Raw genomic sequence first — 18,287 nt, forward strand, 5'->3', positions numbered from 1 at the left:
AAGAAAACATTGAAGAAAAAGTTCAAGTCTAGCAAAGCTATAATATACCTCTCGTCGGCCAACTATCCCTAAGGACTTGTGATGGTTTACCCACACTTTATGGGATGATCGGCTGTTTGTCAGCCGACTGCTTCCTGGCAGATCCAGGCGTACTCCCAGCAATCGTCTTCCGAACTTTTGAGTCCGGATGTTGGGAGTAAGAGGGTTTAGAAGTGCCCACCTGCGAAAAAGATGAATGGTCAATACTACTAATAGCAGACTTTCAAGGCACAGTTTGAAAGATTAGAAACTCACTATGGGCGTCTCCTTGGCAGGAGAATCAGAAGAGGTCCGCTTCTGCTGCATGATGGAGGTCCGCAGCAAGGCGGCCGCCTTCTTTGACGCAGAAATGTGGTCCATAGCTTCAGTTGAAAATAAAACCGCAAAGAGTTAGAAAAAATTCGAAAGCAAGGCCAAAGATGTGTACATATGCTCAAGAGGTCGATTACCTCTGGAGGACAGACTGCTAAGGCCACAGGCGGCCAAAAAATACTCGTCATAGATCCATTGAAACTTTGGGACGCAGTTTAGAGGCACTTGCTATCGTACCCAAGTAGTAGAGTTTGCCCTAATCTCTACTTTGAAGAGTCCTCGATCAAGAATCTCTTTCCTAGCCTTGAGAGGGACAAGCGGCATGCTGCGACCGCCTGCTAGAAGAGGCGGATCCTTGTTCCACCTATTGTAGCGCTTGTTCAACAACTTTTCAGGGCTAGCAATGATGAGGAAGGTGTTTCTCCAATCCTTCCATTTATTTTCTTTGCCCCTTGTCATCAGATAGCCTTTGTGGCTCGTTATTTGATACCAGCCGGTACCGCTTGCTTTGGGGGTTCGGCTGAGTAATTCATATGGGTGAACGCGTTAAAATTCGGCTCCACCCCATGCATTTCACACCCGGCTACATAGCCAAGGATGTTGAACCAGGAATTCGGGGCTAACTGCCATAGCCCCACCTCGTATCCATCGAGGATTTGTTGAACGGCCGGATGCAAGGGAAATCGCAGACCAGCCTTAATGGTTGCCTCATAACAGCCAAAGTAGGCGTCCCCATAGCTGGCTCCAGCTATCCAGGTGACGGCATCTTCAGCATCCGGCACAAAAACTTGGAAATTACGACCCATCACATGGTCCGATATAATAGAGTCTATTCCCTCTTTCATGGCCTTGATGCGACCCTTTGGGACATGACAGTAATAAGGAGTATTCAACTCCCTATGAGAGGCGGATGGTTTCGACTAGTCGTCCCCCTTTTCAGCCGCATGAGACAGTCTTGCCTCATGCAAACGAGAATGCCTTTCCTTTGAGTTTATAGAGAGGCAGCTTGAAGAGCTAGAGTCAGACTCGCTATCAGAAGAGTCTGACTCCTCCCCTCTCCCTAAGGGGGTCAACCCCTCTTCTTCTTCAGGGGCCGTCTGCTGACTGGTCAGGTCAACAGTGAAGTGGGAAGGGGCTACCTTAGCTCCCTCCTCAGAGCTCTCAGCAGAAGGGCCACCTTGGGTCCTGGCGGTATCAGGCAACTGGTCGGACAGCTCACTAATCTGAACCCGGAAAGAGGAGCCATCAGAGTTTTCAATCCTCTTTGTCTTTTTTGTTCTTGCCATACTGTCCTGCATAGATACAAAGACAATTGGATTTCGGGACTTGCGCAAAGTTTGAAGTACCGCAGGGCAGTCGGCACCCCTAGTCCTAGACTCAGCCGTCCCCGGTGACCGGCTGATTGCTAATCTAGGTCGTGCCAGATGCTTTTGAGGTCTCATTTTCAAAAAAGAAAGAAAAAGTGCAAAAGCAAAACAGAGAAAGGATAAAGGAACATACGGTTACCTGAAACTTAAGTTCTGAAAGAAAGCTTGATCGAACAGGCGTCCAACAAAAACAGGCGATTGGTAAAAGCAGTCGTCCAGAAAGTCAGAGCTCAAGTTCAGGGGTCCAAAGTTCTCTTGAAAAAGTTTGCAAATGTGAACAAAAGACTTGGTCAACATGCCCTTATATAGGGTAAATTGAGAATGCAAAGGGTCACTTCTGAATTCAAAAAATGAGCGGGAAAAATGCTCGGCCCGTCATAGGGCGACACTTGTAGCAGGCTGTCGCCTGTTGCAGGCCGACACCTGTCACAGGTGACATGTGAACAGTCACGTGCCACCTGTGAGGGGTTTCTGATGAGGGGATTTTTCCCTACCAATCACCATTTGACAAGTGGACCATTCAGGCTCTGCCAAGTGTCCGCCATATGGACCAATTGGAGCCTACCACGTGTCAAGTGTTAACTAGTCCACCTTGGACCTCTTATGCCACGACACGTGGCCTCCCCCATGCCAAATGGGAAAACCGGCCACCTAGGCCCAAAGTCTTGTGGAAGCCCAATCAACCCTAGGTTGACCTAAACCTAGGACTGGCACACATCCCAAGGCATATAAATACCTTCATTAATCCTCGTTAAAGGGGATTCAGCAAATTAATTACTCTCACCTAGAGAACCTAAACACACTGATCACTCCTCCCTTAGAGGAACCAGATCTCCCAACCTTTACTTTTCCGCACTTATTACTCCTCAAACAAGTACTAACTTGACCGTCGGAGGCGGATCTCCAACCACAAGGAGTCTCCGTTGTTTTGCAGGTACAGGTGCAAGGAGACCAGTCCCAGAATTGTAACTCTCCCACAAGACATCAAAAAACCCCGAAAATGTTTCTATGTTGGTTGATTTAAGTGAACTTAATTAATCATCGCAACATTCGAAATCCTAAACATGCATCTAACATATCATTCATATATATAAGCATAATTATATATAGAAAACATAAGTAAAAGATGCATTTGACAACTAGCATGACCCCTTGAGTCTTCAAGTCTTTAGGGGTCTTCATGACATCATCTTGGCCTTTTCTTCTAAGAATCGCTATCTTCTAGAAATCGCCATTAATAATGCAACTACTAGTAATTATGACTAGGACTAATCTAAATATTTAAGGTACAAAAATCCGCAACGGTACGCAGACCGTAATTAGATTTACAAAAATACATAACGGAAGGCAGTCCGTATTTACTATCCTAGTCGGGCCCCACTAGTTGCAATTTTCATAAAACCTGTGATAGAATAATCATTCCATTCATCCATTCACTATATGTGAATGGCCCATGCATTTTACAACGTAAAACAAGCAACAATGCAAAATACCGCAAACTAGTAACTACCTTAGATGGTTAATCCAATTAACGCGCCTAATTAAAACTAGTCAAAGTTGTCAACCGATTATGTGATTAAACGCAATAAATTTAGCTCAAATAATTAATGAAGCTCCCACTAAATTCCGCATCCAACTTAATTAAAATTAATCCAATTAATTTAATTAAGCCGATTTACCCAAATTTTGCCAAATTATTTTGCAAGTGCCGGGAAAAACCGAGGCCTAGCCTCGTTTTAATAATTAAATAAAATAATTAAAACGGAAAAAATCGCAAAATCGCATAGCCCTTCAATGCCCGAGTGCTCGGGGCTTGTGTGCCTCGATTTGCGTGCTTGTGCCTTCGGGATTTTATCCCGATTTTGTATGATATAAAAAATTAATTCTAAATTATTTTTGGAATCAATATTGAGAAAAAATGAAAATAAAACAAGTCCAACCTAAATAAACTCAATTTTTAGTGCACAAATCAAAATTAATTCAAGAACCATTCTTTAAATTATTTTTGGCTCGACTTGATGCTACAAAAATTGAGGGCTATTCTCACAATTAATTTAACCAAACATAAATTAATAATGAGATTTGACAAAATAAAAGGAGTTGGAAAATTAAACACAATCATCTAATAAAAAATTTTCAACACTAACTTGTGTAAACTTGAAAAATTGCATCTTCCAATATGAAGATTAATAAATTTTCAATTACAAGTTTAAACTTTTAAGACTTTAATCAACTCAAAAATGATTAAATAAAAAATTAGTTCAACATGGAATCTAGAAAGTAAAGTTCCAACCAAATAAACAATTAAAGATTGGATCTTTAACATTTTAGGGGCTTCAAAATTACAAATTCACCATAAACATTCACACTTGAAGCAATTAATTTGTAAAAATGTGAAATCGCAAGTTTATGTGAAAAATAAACTCGCCAAATTAAGCACCAAATATGACTTCATAAACATGCTTAATAAGAATTATTATTGCAGTAGATTAATGATGTAACCATACACATAATCTAACATTAACATGCCATAATTAATCAAGGTTTAAAGATTTAAAATTTTATCGTCAATAAATTTTGGCTTCTGGGCAATCCTCGAAAAGGGTCAAAACTAATTTAGAACATCGATTTCACCAAAAATTCACTACTTTTGGGTCGAAATCTGGGTTCTTTAGCCAAACTTATCATTAAAACGAGATAAAAACTAATTAAAACGAGTTTCTACTCTAATTAGAAAGCAAAACCAGAAATTTAAATCCATTTAAATCACCTTAATTAATTATTAGTTACAATAATTAAATGAGCGCGGCTCCGATACCGCTGTTGGGTTTCGTAGTTTTCGACACTACGCGGAATGAAACCCTCCCAAAATCCGCACACAAATTAAAGTAACTAAACATGCATATTAATTAACAATCACATAATTAATTAACAAAGAGAGAGAAAGAAAAGACGACGATCATATACTTGATGCGTGCTTCGCTCTTTCTTAGAGCTCGTACTTGAAAGCCTAGAGCTTCGCAAATGCGCAAGCCTCCAACGGCTTTCACCCTCGAGACCCGACCTGAACGGCCCTTACCCCGAAGCTTAGTCGGGGCTAGACCGAAAGTACTTAGAATATTAGAACGAAAGTGTTCTCGCTTGTGGAGATCCTTTCAAGTTCACAACTCAAGTGCGCTTTTCCAATGCCAAATGATTGGTATTTATAGGGAAAGGAGCCCTTGAATTCCAATCTCCCATTAATGTGGGAGAGTCTGTAAAAAGGCATTTATTCAATTTAATTTAATTCTAAAATCAAATTAAAATGCAAATGAATCAACAAACAACAAGTGTCAAGTGAAGAGCAAGGGGATAGGTGAGGACCACAAGGGGGGACCACCGTCCCCTTGCTCCCCAAGAAACCCACACAAACCGGCTTCCCCATACACGGCCAATGCGTGCGCGCCAGCTGGTGCTGCCAGCCTTGGGCGCTAAGGCTGCCTCGCTGGCGGCCTGGCCCCTTGGCTGGGCCTGCTAGCTGGGCGTTGTGCGTGCACGTAGCCCAGCATGCAAGCACGCACAGCCTGCAACCCACACATGCATTGCGTGCTGCTGCGATGCTTGTGCTAGGCACAGCCCAGCACGCTGCTACCTCGCGAGCAAGGCATTCGCACCAGCCTGCAATAGCAAACCTCGCTGATGCGAGCTGCAATGCTTGGTTGTGCGTTGCTATTGCTAGCGAGCTTGCACACTCGCTGCGACCATGTGCGAGGCCCAGCAAGCACTTGCGTGCTGCTGGCCTTGCGATGGTGCGGTTGGTGCTGCTTGCTCGTCTAGCATATGCGGCCAGCCATGCTGGCCTTGTGATGCGTGCAAGGCATGCTGAGCTTGCGGCCGAGCCTTGCCTTGCGGCAGTGGCCTTGGCTAGCTATATTGCCCTAGCCCTCAGATTGCTCGGGGCATTATGAGGCTAGGGCTATATTTGTAACTTGTTGTTTGCTTGATTTCTTGTCTCGTCGATTCCTAAATTCGACTCGACTTACGACGCTTTAAGCTCGAAATCCAACGTCTTTGTTCGTAATACTCTAATGACTCATTTACTCCTTCGGGTTAATTTGTCGTTTCGGTTCGGTTACTCGATTAGGTGTGACCTGAAGGGTTCAGTCAAGATTAAGCTGTATATTAATTATGCATTAATATTACTGATCTGAAGCAGCCTCCAGCTAGGCATTCCGATCACTTGACCTCACTGAATAATTAGCTTTCTAATAATTTCGAACCCTCTATCAGAATAATACACTTGTTTGAAGGATACCATTCCTTTCAATCTGGTCTTATCTCTCTGTTGCCAATATTGAAAAGCTGTCTGCACTGCATCTAATCTTTCTTGCCGCCGAGACAGAAACAAACTTCTCTCCGGCCTGGAAGCCAAAAGAAACTCTTCCTGATTAACCTCCGAAACTAAAGTTTTCCAATTGATACCCCACATTTGTTTATGAGAAACACACCATCTGAGCAAGCGATCCTTGACCACCGAAAGCTTCCGCGATAGAGAAAACATCGGTGATCCAGCAACAAAAAGTTTTAACACAGAAGATATAATAGAGCAAACCTCCTGAGCGTCCAGGCACCAATTATCGATTCTATAAGGCCTCTTCACCCGTTCTCTGTCAACCAAATCAGAAAATATAATTGCAGCATGATCAAAGAACAAAATAGGTTGGTGAGAAACATGAGAATTCGGGTGGTCTTCTAACCACGACGAAGTAGCATAAGCTCGGTCCAGTCGTTCCAATATAGGATCAGAATCTGTTCAGTTATTGGTCCATGTAAACTGGTGGTCCAGAGTAAGGACTGGCAACTAGATCATTATCCAACCGCCATTGCATAAAATCAAATCTACCCGGTATATAAGTAGTTACAAACATATTCATCGTATGTGAGAGTTGAGACTAGTTTTCTCACAAGGAAGTGGGAGGCCAGATGATGACTAATACGTACAAGTATGTAAATTTGATAGAACATTTCATATATATACATCGGAGACATTAGCAATTGGTTTTGGAAAGGAATCTATCGACCTACATTATCATACTCTCCATCTCGAGGATGATGACCCAATGAGAGAACTTACATTATACCCCACAGCTTAAGTTGCCAAATGCCAATGTTGGTGCTAGTCAATTTAAGTATCAATTTATGTGTAACAGAATCAAACGTGGAAATAGACTTTAATTATTACTAATAACCTTATAACAAGGTATTGACTTTTTTCTACTTTGGTGAATTCGGATCTAGTTAAAGAATTTAACTTCTTTATACATGATTATGAATATTATAGTCCACTTAGCTTAGCTTCTATCCTCTTTAACTTATTTTGTCTAAATTTCTTTTACACTTCGTATTCTGTTCAAATAAAAAAATAAGTGAAATAAACTTATTTAATATGAAATTGTCTAAAATAATTTATTTGAACTTTGCCTAAAATGGAGTAACATAAGTCAAAATAAGTTGATAAATTAAGATATCACTCTTATTGGAATCTTAAGAATGAAGTGCCTACACTCTTATTTTGACATAGTCAGAGCTTTAAATCTATGCAAAATGAAAGTAGGCTAAAAGTCAACCACAATTGCCTATTTGAAAGGGTAAATGATTAAATGAGATAACGATTTTTGTTTGTGGCCGGTAAACTTCGACAGAAGAAAAAGGTATGAGATTTTACAAGAGGTTAAGAACTCGTCTTGCTCCTGATCTTTCGTTTGCAATGGTATTACCTATGCATAATACTTGTAGTAGATAGCTAGGCTTATCTTTATAGGATTCATATTTAACTGCTATTATCCTACCCAACTCAAATTAGTTGCACCGATTTGACATGTACAAATTATAAATGTAATCATTTTAAATTTTTAATTGACAGAGCGAGGGAGTATATCATAAATATATAATTAATAGTTATGATATTTTCCATATTTTATTCACAAAATTATCATTACTCACACTTTTATACACCTTAATTCCGAATAGGAGAGCCACACATGCAAATTTAACAACTCAAAAACAAAACGATGACTAGAAAAAACCCATACTATAAATTTCAAAAAATTGTAACTTACCAAATGATAATTATTCTTAAAAAGTTTATTTAAACCGATAAACCAAATGGATCTAACCGTTTGTCCGTTTAGCAACTCTAATTTAATGTTATGTTATGATAGCATCAAAATCGAACGAACTAATAAAACATTTTAGCTAATTTTGTAAGATTAATATTGGTAAGAGTTTAGACGTAAAAAAGTAGAGTTCTTATTACTGAAAAACTTTAGATCAAAGAACATTAGTGGTTTGACTTTTAATTGTGTAAAGAGCAACTACACAAGATTTAAAGCACTACGTAATTAATAATATAAGTTATCAAAAATTGACATTTTGTTGATTAAATTTGTGGACGAAAAAGATTAAGGCCCTGTTCTTTTGAGCTTCTGATAGAGCAGAGTAGAGTAGAGCAAGTTTCAACATTATTATTATTATTATTATTATTATTATTATTATTATTATTATTATTATTATTATTGTTATTGTTATTATTATTATTATTGTTATATTATTATTATTATTATTATTATTATTATTATTATTACTATTTTCGCATTAATATCATTAATTATTTATTATTATTATTATTATTATTATTATTATTATTATCGCATTATTATTATTATTATTATTATTATTATTATTATTATTATTATTATTATTATTTCTTTTACTATTATTATTATTATTATTATTATTATTATTATTATTATTATTAGTTGATTTTTTTAGATTTTTTTATTCTTTTTATAACATTAGAAAATGGGTTAAATAATATAAAATATTAATTATTATCATTAAATATAATTTATTATCATCAATTAATATTATATATTAATTATTATTATTATTATTATTATTATAAAATAATAATTATTATTAATTACTAATTATTATTATCTATAAATATTATTTATTATTATTAAATATTAATAATAATAATTATTATTTTTATTAAATATTAATTATTATTATTAATTATTATTTGTAAGCAGAGCAAAGCAGGGCAGAGCAGGGCAAAGTAAAGTAGAGCAGAGTAGATTTCAGTAGGGTATAGTAAAGCAGAGCAAATCAGATTTCAGCAGAACACAACAAGGCAGAGCACAACAGCTTAAAAAAATAGGGTCTAAAAAGGGCAGGTAGATAGATGTTACTCTTATGAATGTTTAATGGGAAAAAATATACAACTACTAGTTATAGTGTTATATAATTATATATATACCCGTAGTTATATGTGTGATGATGGGAGTGTCACTTATTATTTTGTTGGCTGAGAAAAGTAGAGAAGCGTGCAGATGCAAAGCTGGCGAGACAAGGACTAAGGACAACTACAGCACAGCCTTAATGTATTCATTAATTAAATAACACACTTGGAAATAATAGTCGCATATATATGTTATAAACTCCGGTCTAACATTCATTATAAAGTTGTCACGTTTTTTTGATACACATGCATGTTTTCTTGCTTCCTTTAAATTTTAGTAACAAGTCTATGTAAAATTATATCATAGATGGAGTTAAAAAAAACCAAGTTGAGACAATATGACTATTTTTTACTCGCAGACTTGGAGTGACACGCAACGCTAAACGTATACAAGAGATTTAATGATGGTCGATCGTTTAGTTAATGCATTTAGATGGCTGATTGGCATACAAGAATAACAAGTCTCCTTGAAAGAAAAATTGGTAGAAGAAGAAACAAGACCTTATAAACAATAAATATAGAAGGGTTGAAGAATAAAAAATTCTAGCTTTAAGATTATACACCTCCTATCCTTTTCGATTAGTTTAAGACTTCAACGAGTGGAAATAAAAACGACAAATAAATTAAAGAAAATCCGTAACAAATTAGTTATTTTCAATAATATGTATATCTAATTTCTTTCTTTTAAATAAATATCTCATCATTAATTTGATCAATCAACATAGCATAATAAAAGTATGCATATTAATTGTTATGTAGGTACACACTTGTACAACATACACATACACTAATATATATATATATATATATATATATATATATATATATATATATATATATATATATATATATATATATATATATATATATATATATATATATATATATAGATACATCCAGCTAACTCGTGTTATGAAATAAGGTGTTTTGGTCTAGAATTTTAATGTTTAGTATGCGTTGATCTAAATTTTTGTTGTTTGGTATGATTTGGTCAAATAATATTTGACTAAACGCATCCGTACGCAAGTATATGAGAAACAAGTTATAAGTTAAGAGAGATCATGTTAAACTCACATCAATGTGTATTATTTAAATAAATAATTTTAACACAGAGTATAGCCCTGTTTCTGAAAATTTATGGGCCCTAGGCATAATATAAGAAAAGGGCCCCTTACATAAACAAATTTTTTTTATACCCAATAGATTTAAATAAAAGACAATAAAAATAATTTATATTATTTAAATAGTAAGTCTCAGTACACATTAATAACTTTGCATAATACGGAGTATTAAAAAACAGAGGAAGAATTGTGTAATTGTATTACCTTTGTCTAATCGGCAACTAAAGAAAAAGATCAAGTTGTCGACGATGCCGTGAAATTCATCGTAAACAACCAACAATAAGAATATGGGAGTTGAACATTTGGGAGAGATTGTTATATACACCCAGACACATGGTACACCCATGAGCATTTTGTTCTCGTTTTGATGATTGTTGTTCGTTTAATCATCAAATAAAGAGCAAAAACTAACTTTGGACTAGTTGGGTGCACGGTACACCCGGATGTGTATAAAATATTTCAAATATTTGGTGATAGATGAATTATTTTTGTTGCTATTTATTTTGTTTAATATCTTAATCCTTGCCATAATATTAATTAGCTAAAATTAAAAGGCTTGAATTTCGGTAATTGAATAAATATGAAACGGTGTAATTGGAAAAATTAATATTCTAGAGCACATACTCATAGAAACCGGAAGATTAGAAGAAGTGAAGAGGTTATATTGCATTGTATTCTCCACCTAATTAATAGCTTGTTTGGCATCGTTTTTTGTTTTCAGTTTTCTGTTTTTTTAAAAACTAAAAACCAAAAACAGGAAACAAAAAAAGTGTTTCCACTTTTTTGTTATCAATTTTTAAAATTATCATGATTTTAATGACTAATTTTTTTTTCATTATATGATAAATATCATATAATTTTAAAAAAACAGAAAACCACAGTGACGCCAAACGAACCCTAAGTAATTTTATGTGAATTGCAAAATAAATGCAGTAATTATCTTTTTAAAAAGGAGTAGTTTTTTTTTCTTAAACATGTAAAAAGTATGGAATAGCTTTCTACTAGTATGCAAACTTATTTTTTTTTTTAAAAAAAAAATTTTGGGCCCCTTTCTGGCGTGTGCCCTGGGCGGTCGCACTCGAGGCCTACCCTCAGGGCCGGCCTTTGCAGAGTACTTTTTTTTATCATTACTCACTCTCTCCATCCTATCAAGTATCTTAGTGTGCCTAGTTTTATTTATTTTTTTTTTTATTTTGTTTTTTAGTGATATTGTTGGCGATATTTAGCAATTCACTTTTGTTTGAACTAGTTTAGTTCGCCTCTTTCTATAATTAGCAAGGAGCCATTTTGTACTTTTTAAATAATCATAATCTTTTCCAATACTAAAAGTTAGGGTTCCAACAAAATGATTTTATTCAATTGATAGTCACACCATCTCTCATCAAGTCTACTCTTCTTAACAATTGATAATCACACTTCAAAACTCTATATAAAGATATATGCTCTAATGATGCACATAAGATTGGAACAAAGGAACTGCTAATTCCAAACACAAAAAAATACACAAGATAATAAGATCGTGCCTAGTCTAACCTGAATTATTTTGAATTGATTCACAAGTAATAAAAAAGACACAACACTATCCCTCTCATAAAATCATACGTCGTTGGGAGATCGTTTAGATTTGCACCTTTAAGCGTTAAGGCATTATGAATCCTTGTATATCCCTCTTGTTTAAATCTCCATTATAGTGGCAGAAACTCTTGAATTCCCCACCAATGGTGTAGGTCTAATTAACCAAAGCACATAAAGTCGTTTGATTATCTTTTTTATTGCTTCGTTTTATAATTTAGTTGACTATTGTTCCACACTAATAAAATACAACACCTTCCATTTTTCAATACAGGAGCAAAAACAAGAGAAGTGTGAAGGATAGAAGACCTTCAAAAATCAAGAGATCACTTATAAATAGTTCAAGTTCCCAACTGGGAATGCTACATACCGATACAAGAGGTTCCAGAGTATAAACATGAATAGGTGTAGGAGCTTCATCAAAGAGATATTTCAGTTATTTATCTAGCATGACTTATTAACTTATAATCATCACTTGGGTATAAAAAGAACGTTACCCCCAAAAAAAAAAAAAAAAAAAAGGGTGTAGGTGTAATGAAAAGAGCACAAATATAAAATGAGTATGTAGGTGCAATGAGTTGAAATGATATGGAAGTGTGATTAAAAGAATATACATATCACTTCATAAATGTAGAAATTAGTAATCAAGAGCTAACATAATGCACATCATGCCCCCAAGTGTAGAATATAAATTGTGTCAAACTATTTTATCAAGAAAAAATATTCAACTGACAACTTTGATATCCATATTCATATCAATAACAAATTTACAATGATATAGTTGGGTTTTTTTTTTTCAGTTCACGTCATAAATAAGTCATTTAATTTCAAGTAAGATCTAGGCTTGGACATAAATGGATCAAGTCCGTTTAGTAGCTGGTTATAAATAATGGTAATGGGAATGAATTTTGAGTGTAAATTAAAAATAACATTAACATTGTAATCTCCATGGTATTGCAATTTCATCCTCAAGCATGTGTTACCGCTGGAATGAACTTGGATTAGTGTAACAAACTTACATACAAACACATTCCCATTACCATCATTTATGATCACCTATCAAGCGGGCTGTTAGTAGAAATAAAGGAGTGCATAGGTAATGATACAAAAGAATAATAAATTGACAAGTATGAGAAAGAAATTAGTGCTTTAAGGCTAAGCCACGACAAATGTCACGTCTATGTAAATTTGACACTTAAGTGTTACATTGTCTTCTTAAAACATTTTGTAAAATTAGACCGATACAGAAATGATTAACATTATTCGATTACTTTTGAAAGAAAAGAAAGCACGTAAGAATGAGCCCCTTGGAGAACCCCCTTGAATAGTGCACGTAATTATAATGGGGTTGACAATAGTTTCTTAGTAGATTTTAGGCATGATATCACAATAATAGTTTTTGCATAATATAGTTGGGGTTAAACTTTTATAGGCCTAGGTGAATGGATTAGGCATTTGGGCTAAAAGCAAAGCCACAAGTCATGATGCCTTTCCCCATTTAGCAAAGCATGTCTTTTTTACCATTCAAAACAAGCATTTTTCATATTTTATTCTTATTAATAAATGCTTTTACAATGTCTATTCACGTATCATTCAAGAATATTTCTAGTTTAATTTTATATAATACAGACACTGTGACTAAATTATTCCAAAGCGAACTTTGAGAAACGAGACAAGCGTTATTCGAAGTACAAGGGTGGAGAAACTCCAATATTCCGAACCTATCTATGATATTTAAATCATACCTTAAAGCCAACTTATGGCATCAAATGATCAAATCTGTTACATGGTTCATAAGATATTGAAAACACCAGTTGGTTCTATGATCAGTCGTCCATTGATTTCCTAAAAATCCTTTGATCTCGCCCATTGTCAATTGTTATGAAAGATATATGTTTCATCAACATTAGTATTAGCACGCCCAAAAACAAGGATCACAAATATTAGGATATTAGTATCTACACATATAGTACAAACTTGCTTAGAGATTCAACATTAAGTAGAATTTGGCATGAGTTCTCATTTACAGACAAGTCAGATTGCTTAATCATACCAAGGTAGTTCAGAAGCAGTGGTTAATAGTTAAAGGTGGTCAAAAGTGCTTAATTCATCTAGTCCTCCTAGTGTGGTTGTTGAACCCATGCCTTCCCACATTTCCGTGCTCCCAACTTCAGCACTGTCGATACCTTCTCTCTCAGGTTCCCAGAAACCAGTTCCATTTTCATCTGCCAGACCAAAATATAAGCCACATTGACAAACAGAGCATTCATAAAAGTAAATCTCAAACATCAATAATGGACAGTAGCAGCAATAGGTTGGAATAACATGGCACTTACAATGGTTATAAAGAGGCCTTTGTTTCTTATTGCTACATGTATTTCTTCCAAGGGCTCTTCTCTTGGGCTTTGGGTCATCTCCTAGGACTAACAAATGATTTTGACTATGATGCTTTGAAACACCATCCGATCGTGATGGGTCTGCTGCAGTTCAAATATATAAACCTCAAAACGAAAGCTTCAGCAGTGTTTGATTCATTTATTAAAACCATACTAATGAGCTGGATTAAGACTATCTTGTATATGACATAGAAATTAAGGCATAGATCGCTAAAAATACAGCCAGAATGAAAAGCAATACAGAGAAACTTGTAGGATCTCAGAGTGACAGGAAGCATAAATTTATCGACCAATTATATACAGGGAAGAAATGATAGTCAAAAGCTATGGCTTTCAGCTTCCCTCACTGTTAAAAGTAATTTTCAGGCAGTGGCAACATCAATAATCGTGTTACCAATAAAATGTTCAGTTTCTACAAGCTTGCCTCATACGTATCTTCTAGTTCCTTGACCTTAAACAACTTTAAATGGTTAGATTGTGGGACTTTTGATACAGTAATAGATCTATCTTTAGGCTTGACGATATCTACAAAATCAAATTATATTTCTAGGAGAGATCTTTATGGGCACATAGTTACCACACCATTGACCTTGATATCCAATACCAAAAAATAAAACCTGTTACATAGTTGGTTGAAGTGAAGTCCTATTTTTCATGTCTAAATGAACAGTGAGAAGTGTGGAGCATGTGTCTAAGGTTATAAAGGAAGAAATGCACAATATTATATTTGTAGTTTCCAAATGAAATAAGCGACTCAATAAAACGGATTAACAATGAAGCAGATAAAGGAATTTTGAATTAAACATCTGAAAAATACTTTGTATTAAATTAGAAGGGAGGAAAACATTGTTCACATAGTTTAGGGTAAACTACTAATGTTGATAATCTTGTAAATCCAATTAGCTGTGATTTGTACAACCAAGTTGTGTATGGTTTACGCATGATGTAATGCCCATTTAGACTTACTTAAAAATTTATAATACAGCAAGGTTCATAGCTCTAAAGATAAGAAAAGATGCTATGTTAGAGCTATGAACTGATGTACAACATTAAATATACTTCTGAAAGTAGAAGAACCAATTTCAGATGGTGGCAAGAAGTTTGTGTGACAAGGCAAAGTAGACCATTGTTTTTTTTTTTGTTTTTTTTTTCTCCTTTCTTATTTTTGTTGAACCTAAGTTATTTTTGCTGAAAAAATTCACTTCATATTTTTCCTGAACTTTCGCTTATTAGACTAATTATTTGCTAAACTTTTCTTATATATGCTAAGCTTTTACCTTTTTTATAGGGAATTTTTATTAACTTAATTTTACTGAAGTTTTTTAAAAAGTTGAGGAAAACAGAACCTAAGTGGCTAAGTCTGCGTAGGCCCTCTACTCATTTTATTACCTTCTAATTTTCAAGAGCATTGTTGTGCATCCTTATTAACATTATGGAGATTTTAGCTGCAGATCAGAAAATCTGAAGCAAACTGTATACCCTCTGTGTTGCTACACCTTGTAAATCTGCAAATTTACTATCACACTCATGTACACATATTTGCTAGACGACTAATTATTAAACATGAAAACAGAAGGCATTTTCCTAACATAAACATGAAGAACCGGGATAAGCTTGAAGGCAATTTTGCGTACATTAAGTAATGGTTGAATAAGTTGTTATGCAATCCGCATTTGACAATTCAATGTACAAAAACAAATGTATACCATAACTTTGAGACTGCATCAAAAGCTTACACTAACCAGTTATGCATTCAGAGGACCTCTTTCTGACTTTCCCTCCTGAATCATTGAACAGCTTAAACATAGAATCTTCAATCACATGCCCCTTTTCATCACGAGGTCCCCCACAATCTCTTAAAATGGATTCGCTTCTGGGATTTCGGTTCGCTGCCAAAGGAACACTCTCCTTCTTGATCATGGAGAATGTTTTGTCATCCTTAATTACATCAGTGAATATGCAGTAAAAATCCTCTAATAGCTGAACAAATTCTAGAAAAGAATAGTTGACAACAGCCATAATACTCCATATTGGGTGAAATTGTGAGAGGAACTCATATCCAACCATGAAAAGACATAAATCCAGTTCAATGTTCATCTATTTGCATAAGGAGAAAAACTTAAAACTTTTATGCAATTTTTGCTCCATCTATACAAATATAAAAACAGTTACACTTGTTCAAAAATAATAGTTTCTGTATGGATTCTTAAATGGGGGCTTGACGACCCTCATACTACTTAGTATCTAACCCGTACCTTAAAGAAAGGTGAATTTAGACATTAAGGATCCCAGTATCACCTGTTGTCAAGAAAACCTCCTCCAGATACTTGTTCATATACTTTTTGACATCCATATCTATGGTACATCTATCCTTATCGTTCTTATAATTTACCTTAGCATCGGAACATGTTTCCTTTACAAATGCTCGAGGGTAGCTAACATGTTCTCTCTTGCAACCTTCTAGCCCACTACTAAGAAAGACAGTACTTTTCCAAAATCGTCTCATCCTTATACCCTTGACTGAACAGTTTCTCTCTAAACCATATTATCACCATAAAAGGATACAAATTATAAATGAACTAGCAAACAAATACTAAGTACATAATCAAACCATCTAATTAACCAATAAGAAGTTGAATTATAGGCTTATAGCCCGTACATACTCCTGCTGTCCTAAATTAATTGTCACATTATAGAATTATTTGAAACATCAATATGACAACTAAATCAAAACCGAGGTATTCCGAAATGAATACCAAAACCTTCTCTTCTTTTATATTCCATTTTACAATCTTGCAAATTCAAAACACCACTCTACTCTAACATTTCCCAAAATAAGTTCCAAAATAAGAAAAATCTCTAGGGTTTTAGTAGTTAAAAAAACAAATAATTGCCCACAAATTAAAAAATAAAATAATTGAAGAAAATAAAAATTGAAATTGGCTAAAATTACCTTATCAAAAGGAAGCACAGAAGTAGTATGTAACTTGCGATTCAGGAAATCAGTAAAAGAGAGATTGGAACCACGTTTGTTCTTGTTTGAAAGTACACCTGACCCATCTGAATGATTGGTAGAGCTGTAATGAAATTAGGGTTCTTCAAAAAATACCCAAATCAGCAACAAAAGTATTGAATTAATTGAAATTTGTTCAATTACCGTGGTTGAGCAGATCGATGACTGAAGGTGGAAAGAATTGAACGTTGCCCAGGTGCTCTAATTGGAGTAGAACTTTTTGATATCATTTGTAGATGTATCTTATTGATTCAATGCAAATTTTGCTGAGAATTTATTCATACTAATTGTTAAATGGTACTATAATGAAAGAAATTGTAGATTTTTTTTTTTTTTTTTTTCAAATTTTTTGGAGGGGTTTTGAAAGATTTCTGTGATTTAGCGCCAAGCTTAAAATTTAGAACTCTATTTTAGTCAAATTTTAAACGAAGAAACAACGGATTTTTCACCATATACCATTAAGTTTTAACTTAATTCACTATATATCACCAAAAATTTTCTAATACACCATGTACCACTAAGTTTAACATAAGTGTCACAGCATGCCATTTTCTATTTGTTCTGTTAGTTATTAACGTTAACTATGACATGTGCCAGCATTTGAGTGATTCTTATTTAAATTAATTAATTAAAAAAATATTTAAAAAAACTAATAAAAAAAAATATCCCACCACCCTAAGCCCAGCCAGTCAGCCATCCTCCCCACCCCCCACACCGCCCCCAGCTTGCCTTCCACCCTGCCGTCGGCGCCCAAACTCCCCTTCCCCTGCGCCGGCGCTGCCCCTCATCCTAGCCACGACCCTTGAAAACCACCACCACTCTCGAAAATCCATCCACAACCCCCACCACAACAATTGAAAACCACCCACAACCTCTAAAACCAACCACCACTCCCGAAAATCTACCTACAACCCCTTTCAACCACACCAAAACCCACCCACGAGAAGAATCGACCAGGTTGGAGGAGTGAAAAGTACAAAAAATTGGGTTTTTTGTTGGAGCTAGGGAGTGATTTCGTGGAATAGGGCTTGACTGGTGGCACGATGGGGGAAGGGAGAGGGTCGAGGTAAGGATTAAAGATAGGGGTGGGTCGGCCGGCGATGGAGCGCCAGTATGGCCGGTCGACGGGGTGGGGAAGGCGCTGCTGGTAGGTGAAAGGGTGGTTGGGAGGTAAACTGGTGGTGG

The 18,287-nt window shown here is 35.4% G+C and overlaps 1 protein-coding gene across 2 annotated transcripts; it reads right to left on the minus strand.

Annotated features, from left to right (window-relative positions):
• Positions 1 to 13,586: 13,586 nt before the first annotated feature.
• On the minus strand, positions 13,587 to 18,029 carry LOC110734503. 2 transcript variants are annotated; one of them, XM_021914668.1, is made up of 5 exons: positions 17,247 to 18,029; positions 17,043 to 17,166; positions 15,832 to 15,997; positions 14,030 to 14,173; positions 13,587 to 13,918 (listed from the first exon to the last, which is right to left on the minus strand). In XM_021914668.1, exons 1-5 carry the CDS (start codon positions 17,330 to 17,332, stop codon positions 13,776 to 13,778), a joined length of 663 nt encoding a protein of 220 aa, XP_021770360.1. In that variant the 5' UTR covers positions 17,333 to 18,029; the 3' UTR covers positions 13,587 to 13,775. The 2 variants fall into 2 exon arrangements, with proteins under 2 accessions (XP_021770360.1, XP_021770359.1); XM_021914667.1 differs by having other exon boundaries at positions 15,832 to 16,000.
• Between the last annotated feature and the right edge of the window lie 258 nt (positions 18,030 to 18,287).

The sequence above is a fragment of the Chenopodium quinoa genome, unplaced genomic scaffold (assembly GCF_001683475.1).
Source record: "Chenopodium quinoa cultivar QQ74 unplaced genomic scaffold, ASM168347v1, whole genome shotgun sequence".
Taxonomy (NCBI): domain Eukaryota; kingdom Viridiplantae; phylum Streptophyta; class Magnoliopsida; order Caryophyllales; family Amaranthaceae; genus Chenopodium; species Chenopodium quinoa.

Excerpts from the sequence above, each read along its gene's own strand:
- LOC110734503 (XM_021914667.1), bottom strand. The coding sequence starts at position 17,332 with ATGATATCAAAAAGTTCTACTCCAATTAGAGCACCTGGGCAACGTTCA. Across the intron at positions 17,167-17,246 it reads CATCGATCTGCTCAACCACG|CTCTACCAATCATTCAGATG; the intron begins GTAATTGAACAA and ends ATTTCATTACAG. Across the intron at positions 16,001-17,042 it reads CTGTGCTTCCTTTTGATAAG|AAGGAGAGTGTTCCTTTGGC; the intron begins GTAATTTTAGCC and ends TCCATGATCAAG.